Source organism: Melanerpes formicivorus, unplaced genomic scaffold (genome assembly GCF_026170545.1).
Source record: "Melanerpes formicivorus ecotype bairdi unplaced genomic scaffold, bMelFor1.0.p_v2 SCAF_8, whole genome shotgun sequence".
Lineage (NCBI taxonomy): Eukaryota > Metazoa > Chordata > Aves > Piciformes > Picidae > Melanerpes > Melanerpes formicivorus.
In genome coordinates, this window is record NW_027142360.1 from 17287065 (window position 1) to 17304782 (window position 17718).

General features: G+C 42.1%; 1 protein-coding gene across 1 annotated transcript; it reads right to left on the reverse strand.

Moving 5' to 3' along the window:
* Positions 1–813: 813 nt before the first annotated feature.
* BPIFC (BPI fold containing family C) lies at positions 814–15674 on the reverse strand. The gene is made up of 16 exons (XM_068142328.1): positions 15581–15674; positions 14599–14728; positions 14108–14219; positions 13852–13980; positions 12625–12780; positions 11039–11102; positions 10163–10223; positions 9095–9186; positions 7227–7400; positions 6308–6361; positions 4830–5000; positions 4222–4289; positions 3435–3477; positions 2544–2607; positions 1712–1788; positions 814–1360 (listed from the first exon to the last, which is right to left on the reverse strand). Exons 2-16 carry the CDS (start codon positions 14702–14704, stop codon positions 1319–1321), a joined length of 1413 nt encoding a protein of 470 aa, XP_067998429.1. The 5' UTR covers positions 14705–14728; positions 15581–15674; the 3' UTR covers positions 814–1318.
* Positions 15675–17718: the final 2044 nt, after the last annotated feature.

Genomic DNA, 17718 nt, shown 5'->3' on the forward strand with positions numbered 1-17718 from the left:
AAAGGAACAAGGGTTTTTTCACCTACCTGAGGCCAAAGGAGAATGTGTGTGTGTGTGTGCTTGTCCCCCGCAGCAGGGCAGGACAGCCTGGGCCTGCAGGGTGTTTAGGTATCGCTCTGCTGCGGGTAAAGGGGTGAAGTTTGCTCAACTACAGCAGTTAAGCAAAAGCTGCCTGCACCTCAGTTCTATTTCTTAGCCTGAGCAAAACAGCCTTTTGCTGTAGCATCTCGGCTTGAAAAGGGCTCCCGTTGAAGAGTGAGAGGCACGGGGATGGCGATGGTATGGGCAGCGTGCCAGGTGGATGGGGCTTTGCTCCGGGGTCTGGGCCTCACAAAAGCAGCAGAACATAGCAAGACATAGCATCCTCTCTTCTGTTGCTACCAGCTGGGCAGGCCTGAGCCTGCTTAGGCTCGGCCAAAGAACAACACCTAAGCATTGCAGGACAGGCATAGCCCACTGCAGAACTCTGTTCAGATTTGCCAACTAATAAAGGGGAGAAACAAAGAAGGTGAGACAACATACCAAAATGAAGTAAGAAGTACTGTAAGTACTTCAATCCAGAGAAATAGTGACAACATTGGAAGATTAGACTTGTAAGAATTACACAGAAACAGGAGTTAAATGTATCTAACCTAACTGAACAATGATAAACAGGAGATATGACAGACAAGGACTTGAAGAGCCATAGGGCAGAGTGACTATCAAAGCAATCACAGTGCCACTTCGTCTCTTTCTGAACTGTTTCTGCATCTTTGTTAAGATTTATGTTTAAAGTTTAGTTAAGACACTTCTAAGATCTTAGTTCCCAGAGCAACTGGGATAGTTTGAAGTCTGGTTCTGGAGAGGGCTCACCTCATCCTCAGTGCTTCGTGTTCAGAAGGAAATTATTGAAGGTCATTACAGTAGAAACATCAGCAGGCATGCCTGCCCTAGCAGCGGTTTGGAAATGTGCTTTTCTTTCTTTTTAGAGACCGCAGCAGCTTTCTGGAAGTGTATAGACAAGACTGTACTTCAATAAAGGCATTTATCTTAAAAACATTTTTTGCATCAGTTGAACTCCAGAATAAATAATGCCAAGCCTGTGTCATATGTTCTCTTCTGGGTCTGCTTGGTACTACCATTATACAGCCTAATATTTTACACCTGATAATGGAATCACCAGCTTTTTTTGCCTCCCCACATTGTCCCTCGTGCCCAGCCAGAATGACATTGCTCTTGTCAAGAGTCCAGGTTACACATTTCAGGAGAACTAGACAGTTTTTAGCCTTCAGAGAAGCATTACTGATTTGAAGTTCGTGCTTAACAAATGTTCTCCTCTTTAGCGTTTGTAGTGGATATCAGAAGAAATCAACATGTACCCCTGTGGAGAGAAAAACAGTCACTGAAGGGCTATGAATTACAAACTCTGATAAACCTCTTTTCACAGTTCATTGCAACTTTAAAGGCTGAACAAGCTGTGCATTTGATCACTCCATGGTTCTGGCTCTAATGCAGTTCTAGCCTTTCTTCTCAAAAAAAAACAAACCCAGGATAAATTTGTTTCTAACTGGATCTTAACATTATTACAGATCTGATTTGAAACTAATTTTAAAGAGCTTGTTATTGCTTAACTAACTCAAATCCAGAAAGTTTCTGGTACAGACAGAAAGGGAATAAATGCCTAGCCAAAAAAGAGCAAAGGAATAACTTGATGGGTGTGTCAAAATCTCACCTGTGCAATTGTAATGTGAGGTCTCATCAGGGTTACATTGGCCAGGCTGGGAAGAGGGAATCCTTTTGACAGTTTAGCTTAAAAAAAAAAGGCAGGACAAACATAATGGTTTAGGTATACACTGGAAAGAATAAACACCTGCTCTTGGATAACCCTGTTTATGCAGAGACTTTGAGGTCATTCACACAAATTAACCTCTTAGGCTTCACAAGCAGCTCCAAGAGGTCGATGCGATGCCCATTTACAAATGGGAGAAAAGAGGTACAGCTGCTTTTCTCCTGCCAGAGTGTTGCTAACCAAGGCATTTCATGTTCATTACATGAACATTACATACTCAGTGATCTCTTCCTAGTGACCCCAGGGATTAATACAGCTCTAGCATTGTTAGAGCCTGTTTCCATTACTTAAGGAAGACAAAGTTCATCCCACTACAGAGAGCTAGGACAAAGCTGTGTCTCTCTCCAGGGCCTTAAAGAAAATTCATGAGAGGCAAAAGCCCTGTGCTGGTCTAACAAAGGGGAATACATTTCACACACTGTGGCCTCAGGCAGGTGTGTAGACTAGGAACTCACTGAAGCATCAGGGCTACCTTGAGTGAGGCAAGGGCAGATGAGTTATGAATTTCCAAGCCCTTTTTACAGAACAGTGTCAGTGAGAGGGCAGAGTTACACCCCTAACAGATCAGTCTCCCCCTTCCACTGCTTACTGGCTGATGGTCATTTTTCACTCAAGTTAATAGGAACTGGAAACTTAAGCAGAAAGTCAGGTGGAATTCCTAGAACAGCCCACTCTGCTGGAAACTTTCAGCTGACACAATGAAACACAGCTTTACCATTAGCTGACGGAATGACTTCAGTCTGTAAAATGTAAGACAGGATGTTCTCCAGAAGCGAGATCTGCCACAGACAAGAAAACCCAGTTAGCCTTCCTGATAGCAACAGAAACTGTCATGCCCTAGTCCTGGATGGAGCTAGGTTCATGTTCAACTTCCAGGTCTTATTTGGCCCTGAAGAGTCATAAGAGAAAGTGACCTTTGGATCTCAGGCATTCTGAATGATGCAAAAGAAGTAAGATGTAAAAATGCAACTGGGTGTGCTAATGCTTGGACATCATTAAAACCAGTCTGTTTCCTTTAATTGGGAGATCATTTATCACAATAGCAAAGACCAGAACAGTTTTAATCCTTTCTCCTTAGCTACTCACACCTCATTGATTATACTCAGAATTAAATTACTCTTTGCAGAGGTAGGGTTTTCCTCTGCAAGGCTACAACTACCCTATCTTAGGCGAGCTGAGACCAGCATTTTGGCTGCAATTCCATGCTGTCATTCTGAGCATATGTGATGAGCACCAGTGCACCACATGGAGTGCCTCTGCCTTCGTTCTCTGTATCACCTCTTAGCACATTGCTCTGTCTGCTGCTGCAGTTCAGGTTGATGCTGTGCATTTCACTGTTAGGATTCAAGAGATTTCTCTGCTTACTGATGAAGTATGATACACCAGTGAGGGAAACTACAAAATATCATATTTTCAGAGCGCTAACTTGCCCTGAAGGATGTACTTTTAAGGCCACAGCAGAGAGATGGCTGACAGAAGACAGGAAAACAGCCACCCAGGAATGATTATATAGAAATCCAAATAAAATTTAGCTGCTTACTCTTTGGCTTTGATATCACTGATATTCTTGGTTTGCATTTCCTATGTGCTTAAACTATCCACTTACCTCAAAAAAGCCAACATTGGAATGGGCTAGGGAGAACTGGAGCCTGAGGGAAGGAAGGGAAACAAGATGAGTCACTAGAAAGGGCAAACACGTGTTATTCTAGTCATGTGCTGGTCTTTTTGCCCTGACAAACTCTGCATATTCTTTGCCCAAGGGACTTTTGTGGAACCAATGTCTCAATTTCCAGTGTAGTCCTAATATGCAGTGCTTCTCTCCCTAAAAATGTGATATGTTAGATGTCTGAACTCCCAAGTCTCTGGTTTCCAGCTTTCTGGCCTTTGGGAGTTGCTGTGCCTTAGCTGGGGAATCTCTGCTGCAAGAATATCAGTGTAGGGGAACTGCAGAAATCCAGGTTCTTTGAGTCATGGGCCCCTTTGCACCTTGCTAGTGGCACAGGTGAGGTAGAAAACAGTTGCATCTTGCCAGCTGGAAAAGGATGAGAGAAGCTCTTAAATGATTCATGGTCATCATAACTGCCATGAACACTTCATTTAGCTAGCTCAGAGGTGTAAGTAATGTCAGGAGCAGAGAAGTCCAATGAGGCCACTGCCCTGCAGCAATCCACAGTCCTTGGGAACTGTGGCAGCTGTTCCAGAAAGGCTTTCTGAGTCCTCTAAACTGTACAAGTACAGTCATACAGTGGGTTAGAGCATCTAATGCATAGGAACTTACCAGGGAAAGACATTCATTAAGTTATTATTATCTGATCATGTGCTTAAACTGCTAATGTTAGGAGGGTTAATGCTCCCAAATGGCTTCAAATTCTTTCCAGCCCATGCTGAGTTACCTATTCAAACACAGTGAGCCCATCAGTTTATGGTCAAATATGTTTGGAGAGATGCTGGTGTTGGCTGCCTGCAGAAGAAAGAAAACATGAGTTGCCAGACAAACCCCCATGGACTCTTGCTGTGTATGTCACAAATACAGAAATGCTATCTTCCAAGTTATGTATAGAAGCTGTTTCATGGAGATGCAACTTTCTCCCTAGCCCATGGCACATGCCACTCTTCATACAGTAAATGTCTGCTCTGAATGGCACTGACAAGAGCTGAAATGGGGGTAATGAGATTTCCCTAGTCAAAGACATTTTCAGTTAAACTATCAAGTTGCCAAGAGGCATGATTCATGCCTGCAGAACTGTCATTCCGGAGAACAAAACTCTGGTTAGAGTCACTATATGTTTGGATTTTTGTCCAGCTATAGGAAAATGGTTTTTGCCATGGCAATGTCCTGTAGGTCACATGTGAGGCCACATGGCCACCACCTGTGACTAAGAGGAATCTGCATGTTTAAGTACTAGAAACCTGGCACTTTGTTTCTTGTACAGAGTTTTAACAGAAGGAATGCACAAACATTTAACTCCCAGTTAAATGTCACCTTGTTTGTTGTACTTACCACATTCATTGTGAACAAGGACTGGGTGGTTGAGTCTGGCAGAACAGCAAACACCTCCATGGAGCCCTGAATCTCTACTGTGAAGGAATCTTGCTGTAAGCTGATGATAGGTGTTTCAGTAGCCATTAGTTTCAGCATCACTGGGTAGGGTGTAACTGAATATTCTCCTACCTGTAAGATTCGAGGGGGAAAAAAAACAGACAGAAAAAGGCTTTTCTTGTAAACCAGATCAGAATACTGCATTTTCTTATTCATGAAGCAATCATTTGGAAGCATTTCCTTAAGACTAGGTTATGGACAGCTGTTAACATTCTTTCAAGCAAGCAGGAAGTAGACTTTTTCTGTAGTGATAAATTACCAGTCTTAGGCACATCAGCAATGCAGTGGAAAGTTCCTTCCATTCTAGGAATAGAATTTCTCCTTTATCACTTTGAGAGACATTAAATAGTCATTTGTGAGTGCAGGAAAGGAATGACACATGAATGTGACATTTAAGTCACACAATAAAAGATTTCAGGAGTCATTCACTTTGAGATTTTGATCCATCTCATGAGATGGATCAAACCTTTCTTGCTCTGTACTGTCCTCAGAGAAGCCTCACTCTGTCCATTTGCCTGAAGAGCAAGAGTAGGCCTCCCACATTCATTACTTTGAACAGAGGAGGTGTAATATTGGCATCAGCAATCATGGCATCTTAGAGACAAGATCATATGATGACTGTCCTTGAAGCACAATTAGGTTTCTAAAGGAGAACTTAATGCCATCTGGGAAGCAAACAATAATGTGAAGTTCTTCAGACCATGAGTTCAATTTCATTGAGCCTCAGAATTCACAGCCAGGGGTCTCTTATGCTCATTTTTGGTTTGTTATTCTGTCTGCAAAACCTGGTAGTGCTTAAAGTCTCTGTCCTGTTATATTCATCTCCTCTCCCTAAAATAAATGGAAATCATATGCATCTGCCTTGCCTGTTCCATAGGTGTAATATATCCTCCCCATTTGTTAGCTATGTTTCCTGCATGTGCCCAATATAGTCCCTTCCTAAGTCTTCAGGTAAGATCTTTCTGCTAGTCAGTCACAGCCCAGCAGTGGAGCAAAAACAATTATGCAGGTTTGGACAGGAGAAAGTTGTTATTTCTGGGTGGAGGCCCTCCCAAAAGTCTCTCAAAGCAGGACTCATGACTGGAAGCTTTTTCCTGATTAAAGCTGGTTTTAGGTGGGAACAGCTGTAGCTTGGGCACAATGCCCAGAGTAAAGGTTGATGTGCAAGATTATGGGCCAAGTTTGCAAATCATTCAGCTCATTTTGGGGTGGGAGGTGACGAGTCCCATCTCCTTTGTTGTTATGAGGTATACCTGTGCCCATTTCTATAGTGCAAGAGCCCTGTTTACCCTACAAACCTTTAGGACATACTAGTAGTGAGGTGTCTGACGCCCACACCGGGTGGTTGTCTGAGAGTTTGTGTAAGTAATGATACTCACCTCAGGAATGATACTTCCAAATATCTCTGTGCTTATATTAAAATAGCTGCAAGTCTGGAGAGGGAAAAAAACAAAACAAAACATCAAGAAAAGAAAAAAAAACCAAACCAAAACACCCCCAAAACCAAACACAACCCAAAAACCCCAACCAAAACAAAACAAAAGAGAGAGAGAGAGAGAGAGAGAGAGAGAGAGAGAGAGAGAGAGAGAGAGAGAGAGAGAGAAAGGTGAGAACACAAATATGAGAACACAAATAATTTTACCAGATTTGACCTCCATGGTCAGTCTTTCTCTAAATGCATTATTATAGTTTCAATGAATCTTTGGTTACCTTGGAAATATTCTTAAGTGACTCAGTATACTTAAAAATTATTCCCAGCAATATATGCCAAAATACTTCCTGGGAAAAGAAATGCTTAATATCATTATAATTGGGGCTGAAATCTATAGATTTTTGGACTTACTGAACTTTCTGGAGATATCCTAGCCAAGCCTGCTGGCCTCCAAGCCACAGGTATTGTGCTTTGACACATGCTTGGTTTCCATGGCCCCTACAGTACTTTCAGCTCATAAGGACTCCTTAGAAAATGGATGCTGAGGCTAAATTCTGCAGAGTGAATCCTTTGCCCATCTCAGAAAAGTCTATGCCTCAGGTCTACAATAACCTTTCTGCCAGTGTTTGGTGCCTTGTTCAGTGGAACTAGGCACCCTGCCTGTGGCTTGAAGCATCTGTATAGAGTGTAATAAAAGAGCATAGCAGTACCTTAGTGTTTCTGATCTACTATCTTAGGACTTCACAAACCACTTAGCAGCTTTATACTTAGAAGGTTTCATGCCATGTACTGACAACTGGCAGGTCAAAGCCCTGTCTCATGTGATGTTTTGCCCCTCTGGCCCCATTCCTCTGCATCCTACTCACCTCCTCTGCAATGGTGATGTTGAAGGCCCCTGCAGTGTAGTAAGCAAATGAGGAGGTCTGAAAGAAATGCTCAGAGAAGGCAAGGTAGAGCATGGAATCACTTTGATCTGGGATAACAAAGGGAGGTGCCACATAGGAAAGGTCAGTATGGTTTCCAGATGGGTAGACTGTCCCCTGAAAGTGATTGTCAGAGAGTGAAACACTTTAAAATTACTGCAGAAAATGAATACTGCTATACTTTACCCTGTTCAAGCTATTAATTTGGCATACAAATGAGTACATAGGCTTTGTGGCACATCTGAAGCCCTGCTGCTTTCAAGCAGGTAGTGAACACAAGTTCTAGAGATTTGACACCTTCACAGATAACATCTGAGATCTATCTTTTGAGATGCTGACCAGATACTGAAGACAGTTTACCACTTTAGAAAACAAAACTTCTAAAGCAAATGTCTACACATTGCACAAAGAGCATGACTGAGGCTCCTCCTTATTGAAAAACTCTCCTTTCCCCATCTGTAGGAATTTGAATATGAGAACTGCCACTTAGAGCTATCCAGTGGTCTCAATTATAAGATGGATCTTAAAACCAGAGGTCTTTCTAGGTCAGAATCAGCACCTTAGTCTGCTCAGAACCAAGCTGGTAACTTGTGCAGTCAAAAGAATGTCTATGAGAGAGAGAGTTACATCAGACAATCCTAAAACCACCTATGTTGTCTTTTACACTACCCATATTAGTCAAAGCTTGCAGATCTAGTGCTTTCAAGTGCATCCAGATGAAATGAAAAGGTAAAACTGATCTGAAGTGAGGAATGTACTTGGAGATTAAGATTTTTTTTTGACATCTCTTTTATTAGTTCCCCCTTTCTATTTAATCTGAAATGTTGGTTGGTTTTTTGTGAGTGTCTTTGTTTTCCAGCTTCTCCCCATCTATGTATAATTTTTTGTTGCCTTTTGAAGACTATAAAAACATAAAGTGCTGAGTTGCTTTGCCCATGACCTTCCCATTCAATCCTCACCTGCTGGATTTAACAGTCACTTGCTTGTATTGTTCCCCCATGACACATCTTAACGTGGGAGACAAGCCTTGTAAACAGGCATGGCATTACCTCTTTAGTCTACCTCAAATCCTTGCTTATAATCCATTTGCTACGATACCCAGAAGAGCTTGACAGAAGCTGCCAAGCTGGAATGCTGAGACCAGGGTCTACTGTACAGATTGATCCTGCCTTAGTGTTCCTGCTTCTCATTTCCCTGTTGTCTCTTACCTTCAGCCAAATCACCTCACACAGAATGACAACTGAGTTATTCTAGAATTAGGAATCAGTCTGATTTTAATTTCAATACACAAGGAGACTTCTTCCTTTGTTTGAAAGAAAGTTTCAGGTCTTCAAACTCAGCAGCACTCCTTATGCTCCCATGCTTTAAGGGTCTTCTGTCTTCCCACTCAGTGCCAGAGGCTTAATTCTTGCTTTTATAGTCTTGCTCTGTCATCTAACAGCAGCCTCATCTAGTTAGTGCAATGTGTAGAAATCTTCCCCTGACTGACTGAACAAAGAAGTCCCAGACACTAATCAACAGCCAGAGAAATATGAAGTTGAATACCTTATATGTCTCCTTTCCCTTCCTCTTTTGTTCTTCTAACTTACTTACTCAGCTTTTATTACTTTCTATTTGCTAGAACTCAACAGCAATTAAATGAAAAAAGATGTGGCCTTTAAATAATTAATTTTACAACAGGATTGTTAAAAATTATTACAGTAAGAAATGCAATAGTGCTTTGAAATATCTGTTGTCTCAATGTCCCAAACAGCAACCATGCTCATTGTAGAAATAATAAACCCCACATAGCTCTGCAGGAAATTAATTACCTTTAAGTCCAGGTCAATGAATGGTCGGAAGACTGCTGGAAAGCTATTTAAGGAGTAGTCTACATTGGCCAAATCATCAATTGGCATCAGGACTGTAAGGGTGATTGATAAGGCAAAATACCAACGTTACAAAAAGCACAGAAAGATTTTTTTTTGTGTACCTAAAACTAAGTTCCTGAAAGAAAATGACACAGATTATTCCAAAGCATAATGCAACCAGGGACCTCCTGACATACACTCTGACCTAAGGCTAGATGTTTCTACTGGCACTTGCTTTAAAGCACCTTCTTTAGTTTGCCTGGTGTCTTTTCCATTGTGGTCTAACAAACTCAAACCAAACCCAACCCAAACCAACCCCCAAACAAACACACACACACAAAACCAACCAAAACCCAAAAACCTAAAGGAAATGGCCACACCAATGCTCTGGGGTATAAGGAGGTGTTTGGATTTTTTTGTCAAGCAGTTCTGAGAGCATTCAGAGTGCCTCTAGCTTGCAAATACTTTCCCAGAAAGGTTGGAGTCTGATCCGCTTAGGTACTTGTGCATTGCACATGGTATCTGTCCGACACTTTGGGTGTCTCAGACACCTGCAAACCTAACCCAAAATGGTTAAAAGTGAGAAGTTTATTTACAGAGGAGCTTTTCATTATGCCTTTGACAAGTCTGGTAGATAAGCAAGGTTTACTTAAATTTCCAGGCAGGCTAGGAGAGCAGGCTTCAGCTTGTAAATTGCTGTGTGTGCAGGAGGACTCAGAGCATGAGAAAGAAGGGAAAATTGTCTTAGCATCAATGTTGTGTGTCCTCTAAGTGGTGTTTCAGACAACAGAAACGCACACCGCCACATTTGCAAGTTGAAAATAGCTCCCAAGTTCTTGACTTCTTGGAAATAGCCTTTTCTGTCCAAGTACTACACTCCTTATTTAGCTGTGGTCAAGTAAGCAAGGTAACAGATCAGAGGGTCTGATACTGCTCATGGAGGTTTTGCTGAGCAGCTGCTGTTAAGAAAGCTGCAGAATTTCACCAAAGAGGAGAAAGCATAACAAAAAGATATCACTAATGACTCACCATTCAGTGCTTGGAGGTCTTCATTGATCAGCTGGATCCCAGATCTGATGTTGGGACATGACTGCATAAAAGAAGGTTCAAGTTATGGCCTGATTAGCATAGACCTGCAAGCACCTCTTTCCTGTGTGCTAGCAAACCTTTCTGCTCATGTGACACATGTTACAGCATGTTTTTGAAAATGCCTAACTTAACCTTGCTTTAGCTAACTGGCTCCCCAAGGTTCCTACTTGGTGCAATGTAAGCACATCCTAGGTCAGAACTGTTTTTAGACAGCAAAGTGAGCAGTTGTCAAGGACAGCCAGATGGGGGTGACAAAACCACAGCCTTAACAGCACAAAAAGGTGAGAGAGAGCTCACATTGGTCTCAAAGGAGAGATACCAGTCCTGGGGCAGAATCACAGCCATCTCAAGCTCTGTCCCCTCGCAGAGGCCTTCGACAGGTTCTCAGAACTCCTCACCCCTTTCATATGATGAAGCTTAAATATGTGATACTCTCAGGTGATGTACTACAATGTTTCTGTGCATCACTAAATACGTGTTTTATCTCCTGAGTATAAAAATAACCCCAAACCCAGGATGCTTTCAGGGACACAATGAGAGGCATTCTGCACTGGCATAGGGAAATGACTACATTTTTCAGCCTTGCTGCTGCCTTGGTTGAACCTAGCTGTGGACTACTCAGTATCTTGCCTTTGATCTTGGCACTTTATGTGGAAGTGCTTCTGGCTGGCAGAATGCTGACTGTGTTGATCAGACCAGAATAGGACTGAATAATAGAATATTATTTTTCTAGTTCTTCTTTTCCCAAGTTTACAGCACTAACTTGTGAAAATCATACTCTTTAAACCCCTCCCCTACACAATTTGAAACGCTTACATTCGTGACCAAGCTCCTGTGAATGGGTTTCTTCAGATACTTGATAAAGAAGTTATGCAGGAAGCTAGAGGCAAGGAATAAAGCAATTCATGGGTCAACTACTACAGTCATTAACAGGAAATAAGATATCTGTGCAGAACATGACTTTAATGGCCTCTGAGTGTGATATTCTAATGCACAAGGGAGCTTTCTGAAATGCAACTACTATCAGAGAGACACCATTTAAAAGGAGCTAATTTTACCACTAGGCATCTAAGCAATTATCTGTGGTAGATTAGACTTCATGAATATGGAATTCTTCATATTATTACCATCATGTATGTACAAACACAGAATAAATTAGCAGTCTCTGAGTTAGGAACTTATTGGATAAGTAAAAAAACAATCAAACAAATCAGCCCAAAGCCAGAGTTGTTTCCAGACAGTGAGAGAAATACAAGAAAACAACGAAACGATGCTATACAAAGTTGTAACCAGAAATGCATCTGGGTTCTGTTGTTCAGTTTTTATAGCACTGTGATTAGGAGCACTTGAAGCACGGTATAAGCACTTCTACCTAGAGCTGAATATTAGAGCAGTATTTGGGAAGACTGAGTGCTGAAGGGATTGTTTGATGCTGACTTTATCCTCAAGTGCTGAAGGGATTGTTTGATGCTGACTTTATCCTCAAGTTACAGTGCGCAAGAATATGAAGTGGTCAAATTTGGCCAGTTTAAACACTGGAGTGGTTTGAATTAAAGAGGGAGTCTAGATAGAATAGAATAAACCAGGTTGGAAGAGACCTCTAAGATCATCGTGTCCAACCTATCATCCAACACCACCTAATTAACTAACCCATGTAACCAAGCACCCTGTCAAGTCTCCTCCTGAACACCTCCAGTGACGGCGACTCCACCACCTCCCTGGGCAGCCCATTCCAATGGGCAATCACTCTCTCTGTGTAAAACTTCCTCCTGACCTCCAGCCTGAACTTCCCCTGGCGCAGCCTGAGACTGTGTCCTCTTGTTCTGGTGCTGGCTGCCTGGGAGAAGAGACCAACCTCTGCCTGTTTACAACCCCCCTTCAGGTAGTTGTAGAGGGCAATAAGGTCACCCCTGAGTCTCCTCCTCTCCAGGATAAGCAGCCCCAGCTCCCTCAGCCTCTCCTCATAGGGCTTGTGTTCCAAGCCCCTCACCAACTTTGTTGCCCTTCTCTGGACTCGTTCCAGCAAGTCAACCTCCTTCCTAAACTGAGGGGCCCAGAACTGGACGCAGTACTTGAGGTGTGGCCTAACCAGTGCAGTGTACAGGGGCAGAATGACCTCCCTGCTCCTGCTGGCCACACTGTTCTTAATGCAGGCCAGGATGCCATTGGCCCTCCTGGCCACCTGGGCACACTGCAGGCTCATGTTCAGCCTACCATCAACCAGCACCCCCAGGTCCCTCTCTGCCTGGCTGCTCTCCAGCCACTCTGGGGCACTGATGCTCAGTTGTGGTGCCTATAGATGCCTAAAAGCAGTTCTGGGTGTCCTATTTTGTGAACTTATCTCTATGTCATTCATTGACAGTTCTTTTGTCCCAGAATATGCACAGATCTCATCCACTTACCCACTTTTTCCATTCAACTTGATGTCTATGTCACCAGAAGTTGTCCGGCAGCTGGTAAGTGATACTGATGCATGACCTGTATTATCCAGGGTTGTTGAAAAGATTGCAGTAACAAACACCTTTGAAATGTAAACTGTGCTTCTTCCACTGTCTTTGCTGCATAAAGTAAAAATAAATAACTGAGCCCCCCCTTATTTTTAAGGAATGTTCAAAGCATTAATTCTTAAACAGACTCGTTTCTGTTCACTGAAGTTGTTGATCTGAATACTTTTTACTTCATTGTTCATAATGAAAACAGATTCTAATATGCCTGCAAAGAATAAGTGTTCCACATAGATTTCCAGATAGGAGTTTTGGAAAATTATGGATTTGGGAAAGCAGATAATTCACTATTGGAAAATATTTTGTTCTGTTTTCTAGACCTGTGCCCACTGCAGTGGGAACTGGAATATTCCTGATACAAGATGGGGCAAGAGAGCTGTACTGGGATCTAGCCTGTAGGTATGATAAGGGTCAATGCAAACCTGTGTCAGGATATGGAATGCCCCAATGGGCTCTGTGCCCTCCTTCCCACCTCTCCTAGGGGTTTGGCAGCCCATGCTCAAGACTAGGTCCAATATGGTGAAGCTGTGCTATTTTGGATGATGTTGTTCATAGCTTGCTATGAAAAGCCTAAAAGGGTGTCTGTAGGCCACAAGTGAAGATCAGAGACTGCTGTAATTCAGTCAGTTTAGCAATGCAGGTAACATGAGCTTTGAGGAAGAGGAGAGTGGTTTCTTCTGGGACTAGGAAACTATGGGATTGCTCTAAAGACATTGTAATTTTCTTGTCCATTTTCCATCAGCTTTTGAACTGTGTCTCTTGAAGGCATAGCACAGGGTTTCTAGCAGTGTAGCTGCACTGGGAGGGTTTATTATACTGGATTGTGATGTATCATACTACAGTTTTTCTAACATGTCATTAGCTGGCAGGCTGGACAATGAATCACTCTGCTACTGCATCAATCCCTTACTCTTCACAGAAGGGCTTCTCAGCCATAGGCTCTTTATTAGTGCTCAGGGGACAGCAGCCCTGTTGAGAAAGACCAGTTTGTACTCCTAGGTTACTGCTACAAGCTGTTAAAGAGCACCTTTTCCATGAAGAGGTTACAAGGAAAACTAAACTCTGCATTTTTATCTTCATAATTTCCAACAAGAAAAATCCCAGAACACGTGAAGCAGTACATACAATATCCAGGTCCTTATGTTCCAGTTCATGTCGATGGTTAGAGAAGCATTTCCAATCACCAGTTTTATCCCAGTCCCCGGTATGAGGGAGATGGAGGCACTGGGGAATTCAACAGCAGTGATGTGTATCCTAGAGGGTGAGGAAGATAAGAGGGAGAGAAGAAAAGGAGAAGTTTGCATTTCACAAGTAAGGGTGAACACAAAAGAAAATTCAAATTTCAAGTCAAACACAAATTGCCCCTGGAGAGAATACTTACCTTGAGATATTGTATTTGACATTACCAAGCCCATATTTCTCATAGCCACTCAAATCAGGAAAATGCTCCTTCACCATATTCTGCTTCAGGATTTCCAGCCCAATCTCCTTGGCTTATAGAAAGACAATGATCAGTTCAGCTGCCTTTGGTATAGTTTGTAGTTACATGCTTCTAGCACAGGAGACAGTATGAGCACAGAGTCACAAAGGGGATATCTAATTTGTGATCCCACAGTGTTATTTCAGATCTCATTTCTAGTCATGGCAAGAGTTGAAACTCCTGATTCCATTTCTGAAATCAAATGAACCTCAATATGATGTACAATGCTGTCAAGTAGCTTACTGGATCTGCTATATTGTGCTCTTATGCTTGCCTTTTCTTTATAGCCTGTGGTCAGGTAATTTCCTTCCACTGCTGTTGTTTCCCAAGATGTCTGTCAAGCAAGAACTGAATGCAATACCACCACCAGGTTCTGAAAACATCATACATACCATATTCCAAACCCTTCCGAGTGATCCTCACTTTGACTCCAGGGTTGGTACTGAGTTGCCCACTAAGCAAACTTAAGAAGAGGAGATAACAGCAGATCTTCACCATCTTCCTTGTTTTTCACAGGACCTGCTAATAAATATTTATAATGATAGTAGAAGTTCATTCTATGTCATGTGGTGGCCGTACTGCCTTTTCCCTTCCTGCAGTGAGCTGTTCTGACATCAGCTTTCCCTCCAGAATGGAAAGAGTGAAAAGCTCCACAGCCACGGAAGAGAGGACCTGTTCTGCACAGCCTGTTGGAGAAATGGAGCTCCCTGGGGTAGAGGAGAAAAGTCAGCCTATTTGCTGTCCTAGGGAGTAGAGAAAGCACTTGGGCTACATCCTTCTGGACAAATTCTGCTGAAAGGGAAATGGCTTTGAATTTTCAGTCTCTAATTTTGTTGTATTTTCCTCTGGTTAGTGAAATAAGTAGCTTTCCCCCCCCCAGCCCCCAAATGTACAGAGCTCTCAGTGCCTCTTGGTAATTCAGCAGTTGTTACTGGGCCTTAGCACTTTGGAAAAGCTGATCAGCTCATTTAGTCACAGGCATAGAAAGCTCCACTTCAGGCACCCTTTATTAATATCTTAGCCAGAACTTTGAGAAGCCCTCTGCGTTCACTCACAACAGTCATGGTCATGATTTAAGCAAACTACACATTTATGAGATAACATTGACTTACTTTTAGTGTAAATTTCAAGCAATCCCACAGAACGCCTTTGCCTCTTAGCAAGACTAAGATTTTCTTCTTAGCTGACACAAATTCATTCTATAATTTCATGTGGAGAATGAAAACAAAGTACTGGAAGGAAATGTGTCTTCAACACATGTAGAGCTCTTAGGATTTTAAAATCTCAAAATTAAGCCAGATTTAGCCACAGGTAGCTTTTCCCAGCAATACCACTCCACAACAAAGAGTAATCACAACATATTGGTTACCATACCTCTCCTCCAAAGGCTGAAGAGAAGACTTGCTGTACCAGACCACAAGGCTAGGGCTGTAGCCACAACTGCTTCTTTTAAAGGGAAGATCTGTGAGGCTGGGTAGAGCCAATTGCTGCCACCTTCAGCAGTATCACTCACACAGGGAGTGGCCTCTTCAGTAATCATGTCCCAAACTATTTTGGGTGTTTCAGGTTAAATTTCATTTAAGGGATAAGCAGAGGGTAGTGTAGAGTGTTGGGAGGGGTGCTCAAGTGCTTGGGATGCTGATCATGGGGTGACATACTGCCTTTGAGGCATTTCAGCACTGGCTTTTCAGATGCACCTGAGAGGAAAACCCAGTGCAGATCCAGTAGTGCCACAGCACTGATACTCATAGCCAGATCTGTATTGTGAAAGAAAGAAATGTATGTACCATTGCTAGGAAGAAGAGATGGAAAACAACTGTCTAGGCCCATCTGTGGTGAAATTGCTCAGGCTATAGAAACCCCAAAATTCTATAGCATTCATATTATCATTTATATATACTATGGTATGCATATATAGTGCAAATATATAGCATCTGGTCCTTGCAGTCAATACTTTCCATTTCTTCTGCTTCCTTATGCAGTTAACCAGTACTTTAGTTAACCAATACTACTGGGCTTGTCAAAGAGGTGATTTAATCAATTAGCTTACATATAAACCAAGAAAATTCCTTCAGGCATGGAGCACTTTGCTGGACAATCTGAGTCACTTCGTTGTGCAATCCATGAATAGAAAAGGGTAGAGACATTTGTCACTCAGACAACAAATACTCAAACTTTACACAGATTTAACATTCATAGCTGGGAGTCACATGCATAATGATTTCATTATTTATATCTGTGGCAACTGAGGATGAATAAAAATCACACTCTCAGTTACATAAACCTCTCCTTTGCATTTTGTTGCATAAGTTCTTCATTTCCTCCAACTCAAGAGAAGAGCTCCACTGTTTCCATCCATATAGATCTCCAAGATTTACAAACTGAATTATCTGAAAACTATCTCAGTTTATCCTTATCATACTCTTTGAATTTCTTATGGTTCTTCTAATGGAGTACCACCCAGTTTAGATAAAACTGCAAAAGTTAGCAAAGACATACTAAGACTTTTAGAACAGTTTTGTCATTTCTTTCCACAAATACAGCATTAAAAGCCAAATATCTGCTTGCAGACACATAGAGATACCCCGTTCAGATATGCTATATATATTTTCCATACCCATATTTTTCACCTTACAAGGTGTTACAAAAGGCCTCTAAAAAGAATGCTAAAACATTTCAGTTATCTCTGTTGAGCCATCAAGCTTCAGTCTATATGTGAAAAGGGATATAGAATGTGATTCCTTTGACCCAATATAAAAGAAAACTAATGAGCTTATCAGTATGGCAATCCATGGAGACTTGTTCCTGCAGCTCTGCAGATCACTTTGGCTTTGTATGAGTCCAGTTGTTGCATCTGGCTCAGTGCTCTAGTGGTCCCCTTTCTACCTCAATTCTCTGCCTCCCCAATACTCCCCTTGCTCCATGTGCTGTAGGCTGTGGCACACTAAGGGATGTGCATCATTTCCATTGTTCTGTTAACTGGGAATTACCAGATCAAAAATGGTATACTGCCCAGTAGGTAAGTATAGCATGATAGAGGAGAACTGCTGGTGTATACAGCATTCTCTTTAGTCCTAGGAGAAACAACTGCTTTGTTTGTGAACAACAGCCAGAGCACTAGAACTTGAGAAGAAGTGTTGTGTTAAGCCATGGATCCGGTTTGAAAAGTCCATGGCACATGCTGGTTGGTGCTAGAGCACGTGTCACATTGGAAGAGAAAGACAATGGGCATCATTTGTGATCTCATTAATACCTCTGCAAATAGGCAGAGGAAAGTTCATGAAGTGTTATCAATGAGGGACACTGAACTACTGAAAAAACTAATCTCAATTTCTTTTGAGTTCTTTTTTTCCCACTTTTCACCCATCACAGAATACAATGAATTGGAAATCCTGCTGTGATTCTAATGCATGGTTCTAAAATTACAGCATCTACTCCCTACAAGCCAGCAGAAGGAAGACCACATTTTTGTCTTATGTTTGAAAGGGACATCAGGAATGACTGTGAGGGTC